The sequence below is a fragment of the Rhinolophus sinicus genome, chromosome 14 (assembly GCF_057876585.1).
Source record: "Rhinolophus sinicus isolate RSI-liver-muscle chromosome 14, RSI-T2T, whole genome shotgun sequence".
NCBI lineage: Eukaryota > Metazoa > Chordata > Mammalia > Chiroptera > Rhinolophidae > Rhinolophus > Rhinolophus sinicus.
The window spans coordinates 92,694,206-92,708,027 of NC_142514.1; the positions used below are offsets into that span (position 1 = coordinate 92,694,206).

The 13,822-nt window shown below is 43.6% G+C and overlaps 1 protein-coding gene across 1 annotated transcript in view; it reads right to left on the reverse strand.

Moving 5' to 3' along the window:
- Window positions 1-99: 99 nt before the first annotated feature.
- WRNIP1 (WRN helicase interacting protein 1) overlaps window positions 100-13,822 on the reverse strand; it is a 28,198-nt gene continuing 14,475 nt past the window's right edge. The window contains exons 4-7 of the mRNA XM_019752371.3: window positions 6,141-6,370; window positions 2,130-2,285; window positions 1,401-1,480; window positions 100-861 (exon numbers count right to left, since the gene is read on the reverse strand). Coding sequence (XP_019607930.3) covers window positions 586-861; window positions 1,401-1,480; window positions 2,130-2,285; window positions 6,141-6,370 — 742 coding nt within the window. The 3' untranslated portion in view covers window positions 100-585. The remainder of the gene's footprint in view (window positions 862-1,400; window positions 1,481-2,129; window positions 2,286-6,140; window positions 6,371-13,822) is intronic.

A 13,822-nucleotide genomic window follows, 5' to 3' on the forward strand; every position in this document is an offset into this window, starting at 1 on the left:
GATAATATTTCTTTCAGTTATTTATCTACCAAGATGTGACGGTGACAGATATTGGAACCTAGGAAACTCAGGTGGGAAAAACATGAGAGAATTGAAGAGTACTTTGAAATAGCTTTATTGGCTCATAAGACCTTTGCATATAAAAAAAATACCCAAAACACTATGCAGTATTAAATCACAATTATTTTTTTTTTTACCAATTAAAACTACCGAGAATATACATTTTTTAAAGGAAAAAAAATCCTACAGAACTGAATTCTGAAGTGACATTATGACTTAAATACTATGACAAAATAGGTAACTCCTTATCACATTACTTCATTGCACAAGGCTGCCACGTACTTTGTAAGCATGACCACCGCAGAGTGCAAATGAGCAGTTTCAACGTTACATGTTCAGCTGAAGTAACTGCCTCCACCTAAGGAACTCTCACATTTCTGGCACAAATGTTGGTCTGTTTTAACGTCCACCAAGCAATCAACCAACTTCACAATCCAGTTACTCTCTTTCTGGCCATCCCTTAAAAAAAAAAAAAAAAGAGAAGAAGATAAAAAGTAACATCCTTCCGCTGTTACGGCCTGAGAGTCAGCACCGCCTTTGCTTAAAGAAATCCACCCCCCTGAGCTCTTCCGGCAGGTACTCCTGGTCCACAGGCTCACTGTACATGGGGTTGTACTTGTAGCCTTTGCCGTAGCCCAGGTCCTTCATCAGCCTGGTGGGCGCGTTCCTCAGGTGCAGTGGCACGGGGGGGAGAGGCCCCTTGTGGTTCCGCAGACAGGCTTTGACGTTGTTGTAGGCGCTGTACACCTCAATAGACTTTGGGGCTCTGGCAAAGTAGACCACACACTGCGCTAGGAGCACCTAGGCGAAAAGGAAACATCTTTGCACAATACTTGATAATGTCCCTAGTTAGTTGGAAGAGCCCCACCACGCTTTCATTACCCCCCTTTCTGCCTATCGTCTGGGTAACCACCTATGACAAAAAGAAGAAATTCCTACATGAGATGAGAGGTTGAACCAGACCAGTGGTTTTCTATTTTTAAACTGAATAACTTTTTATTAAATGAAAATTTTCTTAAAACCCCAACACGTAAAACAGATAAACATGAAGCTGCTGTGTTTGTGCGTGAACTTGCACACACTTCCTTGTTCGGCTCCTTCAGCACTTCTGCCCCCAGGAAACCCTCAACACTTCCTCCTGTTTGAAAACATCACCTCGTTGATACCTAAGACCCCCCTCTTGTGAGTCTAGGCTTCTAAAACAGGAGTTAAAAAGCCAAGCAGCAACTTCAGTGGGCCCACACATGAATGGCGAAGGCAGAACATATATTCAAATCCACAAAGGGACACAGCACAAGAGAAAGGAACTGATTTGCAAAGAAATGACCTCATTACTTTACCTCACATTCAGGCATGCCTATAAAGTGACAGCCTTGGTAGGCAGCAACTGCTTGTGTTAATGCAGATGGGTCTGCCAGACCTGTCACACACACAGAAAGAGAAAGTTTAAGTCACAACGCACACCCCCTGCCCGACCTGTCCATGTGCTACCACGACCAGGGACTATCACTGCCCGTTCATTCTGACCAAAAAAAATAAAAATCCCACTTAGCAAAATGGACTGACTTTTCTCTGATCTTGTTAGCTTATTCAAGAAATATTTACTGTCAAAAACTGGTTCCTCAGGGATAACAATTCTACATCTTGTAGGAAAAATAAATGTAAGGGGCGGAGACCATGAAAACAGTCACAAGGATGGATACATTAAAAAGAAAACATTTCTTAACACCAAAGAAAAGTTCTTCTGATCTTTTTATTTAAACGGTGTCCAGAACCTTCCATTTCTATCTCAGATGTCCAATGAAAACCTGAACACCCAACTACAAAGCAAATGGAAGTATTTCTTTTATTTCAAGACTCATATTAGGAAAATCACTACTGAAGAGGAAATAAAATGGTGACTTTAGGAACAAAACCACTCAAAAGCTCACATACACAATAAAAAAATAAACTGAGTTCATAGTGAAGTCTTATTTTCTCCTTACCTGTCCCACATGGCACCATTTCCCCGTCCCCCTTCCCCCGTCCTATGTGCACACCAGGTCCTGGGTCCTTCCCACCACACTCACCAATGTCCTCACTGGCAAACCTCACCAGCCTCCTGGCAACGTACAGCGGGTCCTCTCCTCCTTCAAGCATGCGTGCCAGCCAGTAGAGGGAGGCACTCTGGTCCGAGCCCCGCATGGATTTATGAAGTGCAGAGATACAGTTGTAATGTTCTTCTCCTGGACACCACAAAAAGCACCCACTCAATTACAGGCAGGAGGATGGGACCCACAGAGCTCTAAGAGGCTCATTCAAGCCATAATGCTTATTTCACTTGACTGACTTTAAGGAAGCCTGAACCAGTAGGGACCTAGGAAAGCCCGAGGAGAGTGAGGTCTGACAGCTGTGCTCAAGCTGCTCAGCAGGAGGGTACAGCGCCGCTGGTGTGAGGTGCCGGGGCAGGCCCACGTGGTACCCTGTGGGGCCTGGACCTGTCTTGTAACCCGGTCCCTTTAAGAGAAAGCCGCTGGATAACTGCAGCCACCTACACTGGATGTGAGCACAGACCAGAAGGGAGGGGACATTCACTTTGAAAGGTGGTCTTCCTAGACCCCAGTGGATTTTCCAGGCCAAGAGTGGTTCTAATGTTCTGGTTCCACTGTTAATTTGAGGAAAACTGACCCTGGGCCTGGAGGGCGCCATCAGAGTGCAGAGGCAAGTGGCAAGAACAGCTGTTCCAGCCCATTTGTTCCTCGGTATAACTTCTAGCTGCCCTTCTGGTATCTGGAGCCTGTGGTCATTTAAACCGGCGGTGGGGACAACCTGTGTGGCAGGCCCCCTGAAGGCCTGACACATGCACTAACAGGTTTTGCCCTGAGAGCACTGTAGTCATTTTCCTTCACTGCTTGGGTGTGCCCTGCTTTTTGACCTGTGTAACAACTCAGTGAAGCGTGCTTTAGAGGGATATTTAAGGGGAGAAACTTATAGCTCCATATTTGCATTGATACACATCTCACTGTTTTCTGACCACCATCTCCTCCGTGAGTCTGAGGAGAGGGCACCCGCTTCCTGAGAAAGCAGGGGTCTTATTCTTAGTGTTAGTCCTTCCAGAGAAGCACCTGGTCTGTGCTCATTAAGCCGATGCCAACAATGAGACCATGACCTGCTCTGCATGGCATCTGGGCCCCAAGAACAAGTCCCGGCAGCTGACAATGCTGGTAAAATGACACTTGATGTTCAGATGAAGAGAGCACGGGCTAAGATGCTGGCCTGCCAAAGGAGCAAGACCCGAGAGGCTGACTGTGGGGCCTGGGCCCCTCCCGTTGCAGAGGAGCGCCGGGGCAGACAGATGCTTTCCGCAGAGCTGCTGGATTTCTGTGGACAAACTGAGTTTCCCATCCTAGGGCTTCCTCAGCTAAGTCACAACGCCATGGAGGCTGGCCGGGAAAGTGTCCTGCGCGAAAGCCACATGGTTCTGGCCCAACTCCCTCACAGGCCTGGACCCTGACCCTGTGCTCTGACCCTCCTGAGCTGAGCCTGGACCTGGGGAGGAGAACTAGTGCAGGCCCAGCCAACTCGCGGAGATACACAGATGAGACGGAAGCAGCCAGCTTTGCTTCACTTTCTGTCCAATGTGAACAAGGAGATGGCAATGAACCTCCCGATCACAAAGGTTCCTCATCTCCTTATACCTTTCCTGAGGGATCAGCGATGAAAGGCATCTGGTGAAGACCGTGGGCTCTGGAGCTAGGCAGCCAGGGTTCGAATGCCAAGTGTACAGCCATGGGACCACGGGCAAGTGGCTCCACTCTGTGCCTCCTCAGGCTTCTCACCGAGGAAGTGGGTATTGTAAGACGAGCTAGGGCACAGGGTTGTACTAAACCATGTTTGCCTGGTATGGAGTAAGCACTACAGAAATACATCAGTGTTCAATATTCTTCTACGTTAGCTGGTAGGTTTGCTTTTATTATATACCATTTCCAACCTAAAATTTCACATTCATGTAGAACCCCGACATCAATGCATGGCAGAGAACTTGTTTTCATTTGGAAATTTCTTCACTGATGCAGACTTATCTGAGCTAGTTCCTAGGTCCCTTACTGATGGAACAAAGCCTGTAAGAGAACGATCTCTAGGATCCGACCTGTGGAGCAGGTAGGCCACACGGCAGCAGGGTAAGGTGTTAATTTGTGGCTCGCGTGGGTCCTCAAGGCCGGGCTCCAGGCGATTTCCACTGACCCTAGCTCTTCCTAGGGCAGCAAAGAGCTGCTACAGAGAAGGTAACCCCTTCGTGCATAGCTTCCCTGGATGGAATGTGAGCCCCAAGAAGTAGGAACCCTAGGGCTGGACATGTCTAACACCCACAGTGTGTGTGTGAGCAGGCACGAGTGTTCGCATGGGTGAGAGGTGAGTGAGTACATGTGAGAGTGGGTGTGAGTGTAAGCAGTCATGTGTCAGGGGAGGGGCCGGCATGGCGGCAACACCGACAGGGAGGGAGGACACAGTCCTGGGCACCAATCAGACCTGGAGCTGGGGATAAATTTAACCATGTGTTTTGTGAATTTAGGCAAGTTTTGTCATCTGTAAAATGAGGATAACATTAAGTTACCTCCCAAAGTTATTTTGAGAATTAAAAAAAAGACAATGTACATAAACTACTCAGATTCAATGAAAGCTAGTGTTATGTTAAATTGTAGCTTTGTTTTTTAACTGACAGTCTGATGAAATGTGGAAGAACAGTTTCAGCTGGTCCAGTCAAAATGAAGAGTCTCCTTTAGGACAGCTACAAGGGAGAAGGAAAGACCACTGTTGCTGGAACTCCCAGAGACAATGGAAGAATCCAGCATGTGGGAATATTTTTATCTCTTAAAACTTTTAATTTTTTGTACATATCTCCAGTTCTTGCATTTGGCCAAAAGGAAAGTAAAACTCTATATCCAGAATGCTTTATGTTTCAGATTTTCCAAGCACTCCTATGACATTCAGGAGCACAGAGCTGGCCATCCAAGCTCCTGGGTCATTTGAGGAGAGGCGCTGGCTGGGGAGAGGACTGTTTGTTAATTTAATGCCTCTAATGCGTCCTTAGTGCTCTTTAGCACCCCCCACCCCATCAGCTGAGGGGCAGTAAAGCCAAAGAGCTTCAGTCACTTCCCCAAGGTCACACAGCACGTTCTGTTCACTCAACAGGAGGCACTGCCTGGAACCAGTCATTCTTAAGCTCCCCCACCCCCTTCTCTAACCAGTAAGAAGTACTCTTCACCATCAAAAAGCATTTGTTAAAGACATGGGACAGCCTACGTGGTATCCGGAATATTTAATCCCAGCTTCCTTTTCTGGCATAGCTTTGAAAGGTGTGGAAATTCTATTCGTTACTGCAACATGACTCTATCAGAATCACATAAATACTCAAGCCCAGAAGTCCAGGGTAATCTACAGTACGCTATCTTCGTCACCAACATGTTTTATAAAAAGATACAAATGTGCTGCGCTTATGACATTTAATGTTGCCAGGTCACAGACTTAATAAGAGCTGGTATCAAAACCGATATCTGTAAATGTGCTTCTATGCAAACAGGTAAGCGCACAGAGCAAAAATAAAGTTTTAAAAAAGATATTACAAAGTAAAAACATTACAATCCAAATAAACTTAATTTTTAGTTGAGACTCTTGAAATCAAGGCTTTTAATTCTCATTAAGCTAAAAAAAAATAAGTCACTTATTACAAGAATCGTCTTATTTACTGCCATTATAAATGATCAACTGAATGTATGGGTTTTAAAAAATGCTTGTATTCTAAAAGGTGCCATCAGAGAGTAATGGAAAAATATGTAACTACCTTCTAAGATACGTTTGAAACTTGCAATTTCAAACCCAAAAACGCCTCAGTTCTGATCAGGACAGCTTCTGCTCTGAGCCTCTCTAAGAAAGTTCAGGAAGCTAGGACTCTGAAGGTAAGGTTTAATTCTATTACCAATATGGAGAGCCAACTGAGAATCACATTCATGCTTTGGACCCAGATGAGGTCTGGAAGTGAGAGTGTATGTACACAACTTATTTCATGAAAGTTTCACTCTTTTTACAGTTCAGTTATTTACCTGCTCGGTCATATAAAATGTGAGATTTCTGGAGGCCTTCCTTCACATCATTTTCAGTGATCAGAACTCTACCGGGAGAATACGTTTGCCCACTCTTCTTACAAAACATCTTCCTAGAGCTTAACCTGGCCAGCACCGCCAGCTGCAGTCCGTTCAATCCAGCTCGGGCATCCCCATCGCTGAGATAAGCCAGAGTGTCTATAGCTTTATCCTCTATGAACACGGAGGGCCTGCAACACAACTAGTGTTAGTTACTGTCACACTTGTATTACACACTTTTCATTCGGTAGCATTTCTTAGTGAACTCGTATGTATGGCTTAGCAAGGTCACTAAAAACTCACTTAGTTCAAGGCTCTGCCCTTTATTTTTAACTCACGTTGTTAACAGAGCTCAGCACTACCGAGACTGAAAACTGACCTGCCTTCGAGTCATGAGGGTGTATCACTGTATAAGCACACACACATAAGCATGTATAAAGGAGACATGGAGAGTTTCAGAAAGTCACACGGACATACAATCTGTCTGGTTCACAGAATAGTGAGACCACAGAGTGTAGCACCAGTGCCTCATTATAACGCACAGAAAACAGGCTTCAAATGAAGTCCACATCCTGATGAGACGGGTATGCTCAGACCACTCCCCCACAGGGAAGGGACAGCATCATTTCAGAAAGCTAGCTCCCAAAGGCACCAGATCACACAGTTCAACTCCCTCATTTCACAGACAACAAACCAGGAACCTGGTTACTGTGGGCACAGCAGGACGTAGGAGCAGGTCTGTGGAATTCTGGCCTGGGGTGTGAATCCAAGTGAATATTAATCACATGAAGTCTGCACAGAGTTGCAGGGTCACTAGCCCGGACCTCTGTCACAAGATTCTCCCAGAACTCAGCTGTGAGACCTTGGGTATGTCACCTAACTTGTCTCTTAACGTCAGGACTAAAATTGAGCACCCCATTTCTAAATGTGAACCTTCATAGAGAAGGTCTAATAATGATTTATTTTTAAGTCTAACTGTGCAAAATTTTCTATTCCTAGTCTAGTTAGACAAGCTATCTAACATACTTACTTAGTTAGAGGGGTCTTATTATAATTCCTGGCTAGCTGCTGGCAGCACATTTGCAAAGCAAACAATTTTTCCGTTACAGCTCACCCTTCTCATTGCCAAACTTCAGTTGAAAACGTCAATTAGGACCGTCTAAATCAGTTATTTGGAAAACCATGCACAGGCACCAAATGGGTTGGGCAAAGGCATGGGAATGGGGGTGGGTGAGGGTGGTCATGAAGGGGGGCCCAGCTTGTCTGTGAAGGTCAATGTAGAATTCCTTGCTATACACCCACAGACACTACCTCGCTTGGTGAATAGCTTGAGTAACACCAGTTTGTATTTTATGTACTAAAAGATCTGTGTCTAACATCTTAAAGCCTGGCTCATGTCATTCTCCAGTTCACCAAAGCCCAGACTTCCTGTTAGTAACTGCGGCTCATACGCACATGAAGCCTGTTCTGCCTGCCGTACAGCGTGATAACTGAAGGGCTCTGCCATCAGGCTCCTAACAGGCTCCCTCCCGGGACCCAGGGCCCAGGTTACAGTCTGGAAGCCCATCCTTCTGCCGTCCTGACCAGATACTCAAAACACACACCAAGGCCACAGCACTAATTCTTTGTAAAGTTGATGGACCATTTCTCAAGCAGATATTATTTAGCAGATTTTAGATGTTTTGGAAGAAAATGAGTCAACACATACTAAAAGAAACTGTGTTAGGAGGGACCAATACTAGTGGGGGGGTGGCATCACCCGATGTGCCCCCCACCCCCACACACAAAATGTGTAGTAATCAAGCCAGGTGTGTGTGTGTGTGTGTGTGTGTGTGTGTGTGTGTGAGGCAGGGTGGCAGAAGAACCAAAGTTGCCTGAACACCTCGTTTCAGCCTCACAACTAATAAAAGCAATGCCTTCCATCTCCTTGGAAAGCTTCCTAGCAACAAAGAGCCTGCAGGACCATTTGCAGGAAGAAAAAGGAGTAGAGCAGGAACCCTAATCAATCCTGACTAACTGAGCTATCACCATGAGTCAAGCCATTTGTTTACCACACTTGTCCTCTCTCCATTCCCACTAAATGTTGAGGCCTCAGGATAAAAATTATGTCTTATTCTTTCTTTGTATTCCTACTGCCTGGTAGAGAATAGGCATTTGCTATCTGCACAATAAAGAATGGACTAACTTCTATTTTCCCACAATTTCAGAGTGAAACATTTATTTTCTTTTAAATTGTAATATATAGAAAGTATACCCCCACCCCTCAAAAATCCATTATCTTCACCACCAAGACATAACAACAGCCACTATGGCCTCTGTTGAATTTCCTTTATGATCCATCCACCCCTTCAACCATCAACCTAACATCTAATTTTTAAAACAAAATTGGGATCGTATTATGTATAGTTTGCATCCTTAACAATTAAATAATTTGCTGAAAAACAACTAAGCTACTTAGAACTCTAAATATTACTTTATTACTAAATGTGGATTATATTAAATTTAAAAAATAAACACAAAGGGGCGAAAGTCTCCTATTGCTGCTATTCCCTTAACATTAGTATTTTGGTATACATGTATTTCCCTTTTCTATGAATTTGTCCTTCATATACACAGACATGAGTGCTTTTGAGACAGAAACGACGGATGGCCTTCCATGCTCTGCTGCTTACTATACTGCCCCATTTCCATGAGTCCTCATATAAACTCAGCGAGGAGGCCCTTTTTATTATGAGAGAAGCGGACTAGCAGACTGTTTCATAGATTTATAAACGGCACACTGTGAATAAGCCTTTTAAAATAGGCATGTATTTTATGTGGTTGGAAAATAGGATCCTTCCTTCAATTTTTAAACTCTTAACCAAAGCCCAAGTTTTTCTATTGCTCTCCTTTTAATCAGGTTTGAAGTCATGGAAAGCGGGGCTGCTATAGCAGTTAAACAAGAGCTGAGAGCTTTCACCAAAGCTCGCCCTGCTCCATTCCTCCTCCCCTTCAGTACGACCCACATTCCAACTTCAGACCTGTCGAAAACAAGTATTTTTAAACTGAAATGAATCTATCAGCAACTCTGTTCAAGTGATAAAAGGCGACTGCTGCTAGCACTCACAATGCTCACCCACAGAAGTTCCCGAGTGGAAACTCACTGTTAAGAACATGGTATAAGCTGCGCAAAGGGTTCTTCCCACGACTCAGTACTCCCTGAACCCCAGTTACTCTACCTCAGTTCTGAGGAGTGATAAAACATGTCAAAATAGCTTGAAATCTCAGGAGAGGGAGCAGATGAGAGTGCTCATTCAAGGAATGATAAAATGAGGACGATCTGTATTGACATTTGCAGAACTCACAAAACATCTTGAAGGAGTGATTCCAGTCCAGAGAATTCAACATTACTTTTAAACTTAAGCATAAATTTATAAAATATTTTCAATTTGGAAGTAACTTCCCAAAATTAGAATAGGATTAAATGTGACACAATTTACTTTGGGGATAGAACATCTGAAATGTCATAGCATTCTATAGACAATTAAGCACTAGATAGTAAATTATATTGTTATAATGTGATTAAAAAAAAATCCAACTGTTCCATAATAGCAAAACTGGTTGAAATAAATGTGTTGGAAAATATCATATTCCTAGTTAATAAGATCTAGAGATAAAAGACATAGCCTAGTTTCTCCAACTGAAGTGAAATGCTTTGGTCTTAAAAGGAATGTGGGAAACATGCTGTAAAGACAGCTCCCTCTTTTCCTTTTTTCTTCCTAGGGAGTGGATTTTTCTGCACATTTGTTTTTCTGGGGGATGACATCGGGATTTGGAGGATTCTATTGAGATGGCTGGATGTTTAAGTTGGAGTGAGGCAAGTGACAATGTACCTGTTATTTCATGGCAGAACAGAAGAATACACATGGCTCAGTTAAACTCTCCCTAACTTACAAAACAATTCTCTGACTCTCTTTCACTAAAAAAAGGAACACTCCATGGTTAGGGTAACGACTGCTATCCAGTGGTCCTCAACCAGGAATGTGCACCAGATTACACAGAACTTTCCGAAAGTACAGCTGTGTATATCTTACCACTGATATACCGATTCCAAATTCTCCAGGGACAGACCCTGGGCACATGTATAGTCAAAACACATCCCTGGTAAGGGTGATGCACAGAGCTGGTTAAAAGGCACTACTGGAGTGCTCGCTTCGGCAGCACATACACTAAAAGGCACTACTGGATGTCTTAGAAATTGAGGTGTGAGGTGAGCTTCTTGAAATCTCCCCTGGAATTTACAACAAATTGAACAGCTATAATTCCACAAAGGACTCCCTGCACAGCAGAGGACTCCCTGCACAGCAGACAGGCAAGACTAAGAGACTGAAATCATCTAAATGAGGGCAAATTGGGGGAGCGGGGGAGGAGGAAAGTGGTAATTGTGGAGACACAGGCTGAGTGGCCGGAGCTCAGAGCTCCCTGCATTCTGGGGCTACCGCAGCTGCGGGAGAGGGAAGAACTCGGACTGCTAGGGCTCCGCTTATGGCCCACAGGGCTGAGGGGGCAGCATATAACACGGCTGAACCCAACGCTCACGGCAGAGACCTCGGAGAAAAGACTGAGGGAAAAAGGCTGAAAACGGTGGTTTAAGCCCTCACTGCCGAGCAGAGAACGGAAGCTTTAGGCACTGAGATAAGCCGCCCCCTCCCTCCCAGAACTCGCCCCACCCCCACCTGCCCGGTGCTAGAAGCGGAACAGTAGCAGTGTCAGAGCAAAAGAACAGAATTATTTGCTGTTCTGAGAACTGTGGACCGCAGACACAGACTTGCAGCCCAACTAGTTCCGGCAAAGGGGAGGGAGCTGTGGAAGCAGGACCGGCTGTGGTGGTGGTCGCTGCCATTGCTCTGGGCCACCTCTCACAACTCACCCCGCCCCTGGCCCCACCTATCTGGGCGGATCCCTGCAGGAGTAAACAGAACTGCTGAAACACACGGACTCTGAATCTGGTGCAGGAAGAGCTTTGGAACTTCAGAGCTTTCCACATCCCCCAACGGAGGCTGTGCCCTGAGACCCAGGTGAACTGCTCACGGAGGAGAAGCCCACATTCCACGGAATCCCCCCATTGTGTGAGAAGCTGGAATAGTGCAGAGAAAACATAGCACTACAGTGTGATAGAGAATTAAAGGCTGCAGTTGGAAAGAAAATAAAGCATTCTACCAACATCTACTGGAAAACAAAGGAAAGACCTCTTTCTACCAACCTATTGCAGAACCCACACCTGTAGGTGCCTAGGAAGAGAAAAAACTTATTCACTAATTGGGATAAATAACCAATGTAACAAGGCAGCTCAGAAAGAAAATGAAGTCTCCTAAAAATGAACTTAAAGACATGGAAATATGTGATTTAAATTACAGAATTCAAGACTGCAATTCTGAAAAAACTCAATGAGATGCAAGAAAACACAGACAAGCAGTTTCATGAACTCAGGAACACACTCCAAGAACAAAACAAACATTTTACCAAAGAGATTGAAATTTTAAGAAAGAACGAAATAGAATTTCTGGAGATTAAGAACTCAGTAAAAGAAATGAAGAATGAAATAGCCAGCTTAGGTAATAGGGCTGACATAATAAAGAATCAGTGACATCGAAGATAGAAGTCTGGAAATGACACAGATCGAAGAAGAGAGAGACTTGAGACTTAAAAGAAATGAAAGAACTCTACAAGAACTTTCTGACTCCATCAGAAAGAGCAACATAAGAATAATGGGCATACCAGCAGGAGAAGAAAGGGAGAAGGGAAGAGAGAGTATATTCAAACAAATAGTCAATGAGAACTTCCCAAACTTGTGGAAAGAACTGGATCCTCGAATCCAAGCAGCAAATAGAACACCTAATTACCTCAACCCCAAAAGGCCTTCTCGAAGGCACACACATTGTATTGAAGCTGTCTAAAATCAACGACAAAGAAAGAATCCTCGAGGCAGCCAGGGATAAGAAGACGGTAACTTATAAAGGAAAGCCCATTAGATTATCATCAGATTTTTCAGCAGAAACTCTACAAGCCAGGAGGGAGTGGACTCATATATTCAAACTATTGAAAGAAAGAAATTATGAGCCAAGAATAATATTTCCAGCAAAGATATCCTTTAGATATGAAGGAGGAATAAAGACCTTTCCAGACATACAGAAGCTGAGGGAATTTTCTAACACATGACCTGCACTACAAGAAATACTGAAGGAGGCTGTCTATTCGACCAGCATAAATAGGGATAATTTGTGACAACAAAAATATAAAAGGGGGGAGAGTAAAGGCCTGAACCGGCATAAGGGAATGGAGAAAGTAAGCGTGCTGAAGAAAATGGATTACTCTAAATATGAAACGTTCTTTTACATAAAATTAATGGTAACCACTCAAAAAAAATCCAGAACTGAAATATATAACATAATAAAAGAAGAAAGAGAAGAAAAATCATAGAATATCACCACACTGAAATAACAGACAGCAACAAAACGGCAAAGAAACAGTGGAGACACCATCCTACCAGGAAACCAAAGATAGAATGATAGGAAATCCTCATATATCAATAATCACCCTAAATGTACATGGACTGAACTCACCAATAAAAAGGCACAGACTAGCAGATTGGATCAAAAAACTAAACCCAACCATATGTTGTCTCCAAGAGACGCATCTCAGCTATAAGGACAAATATAGACTCAAAGTGAAAGGGTGGAAATTGACACTCCAAGCAATTGGTATCCAGAGAACATCAGGTGTAACTATACTGATATGAGAGGAAACAGACTTCAGGATAAAAAAGGTAACAAGAGACAAAGATGGACATTTCATAATGGTAAAGGGGACTATACAACAAGAAGACATAACACTCATCAATATTTACGCCGCCAATCAGGGAGCACCGAAATATACCAAGCAACTGCTAACAGAACTAAAGGGAGAAATTGACCAAAACACAATTATACTAGGGGACCTAAATACATCATTGACAGCTATGACTAGATCATCCAAACAGAAAAAAAGTAGCAGCCCTAAATGACACAATAGATGAAATGGACATAATTGACATTTATAGAACACTTCATCCTAGAACATCAGACTATACACATTCTTTTCTAGTGTACATGGAACGTTCTCAAAGATAGACTATATATTGAAACGTAAAACTAGCCTCAGCAAATTTAACATTGAGGGCAGCCGGATGGCTCAGTTGGTTAGAGCGCATGCTTTTAACAACAAGGTTGCCGGTTTGACCCCCGCATGGGACGGTGGGCAGTGGCCCCCCCACAACTAAAGTTGAACACGGCAACTGAACTTGGAGCTCAGCTGAGCCCTCCACAACTAAGACTGAAGGAGAACAACTTGATTTGGAACTGATGGTTCCTAGGAAAAACACACCGTTCCCCCAATAAAGTCCTGGAAATACACACTACTCCCATTCCCCAATAAATTATTTTTAAGTTGTTTTTTTAATTTAAGAAGATTGAAATCATATCAAGCATATTCTCTGATCACAAGGCTTTGAAATTGGATATCAACTGCGAAAAGAAAGCAGTAAAAACCACAATACATGGAGATTAAACAACATACTTTTAACGAATGACTGGGTAAAAGAAGAAATAAGATGAGAGATCAAAAGA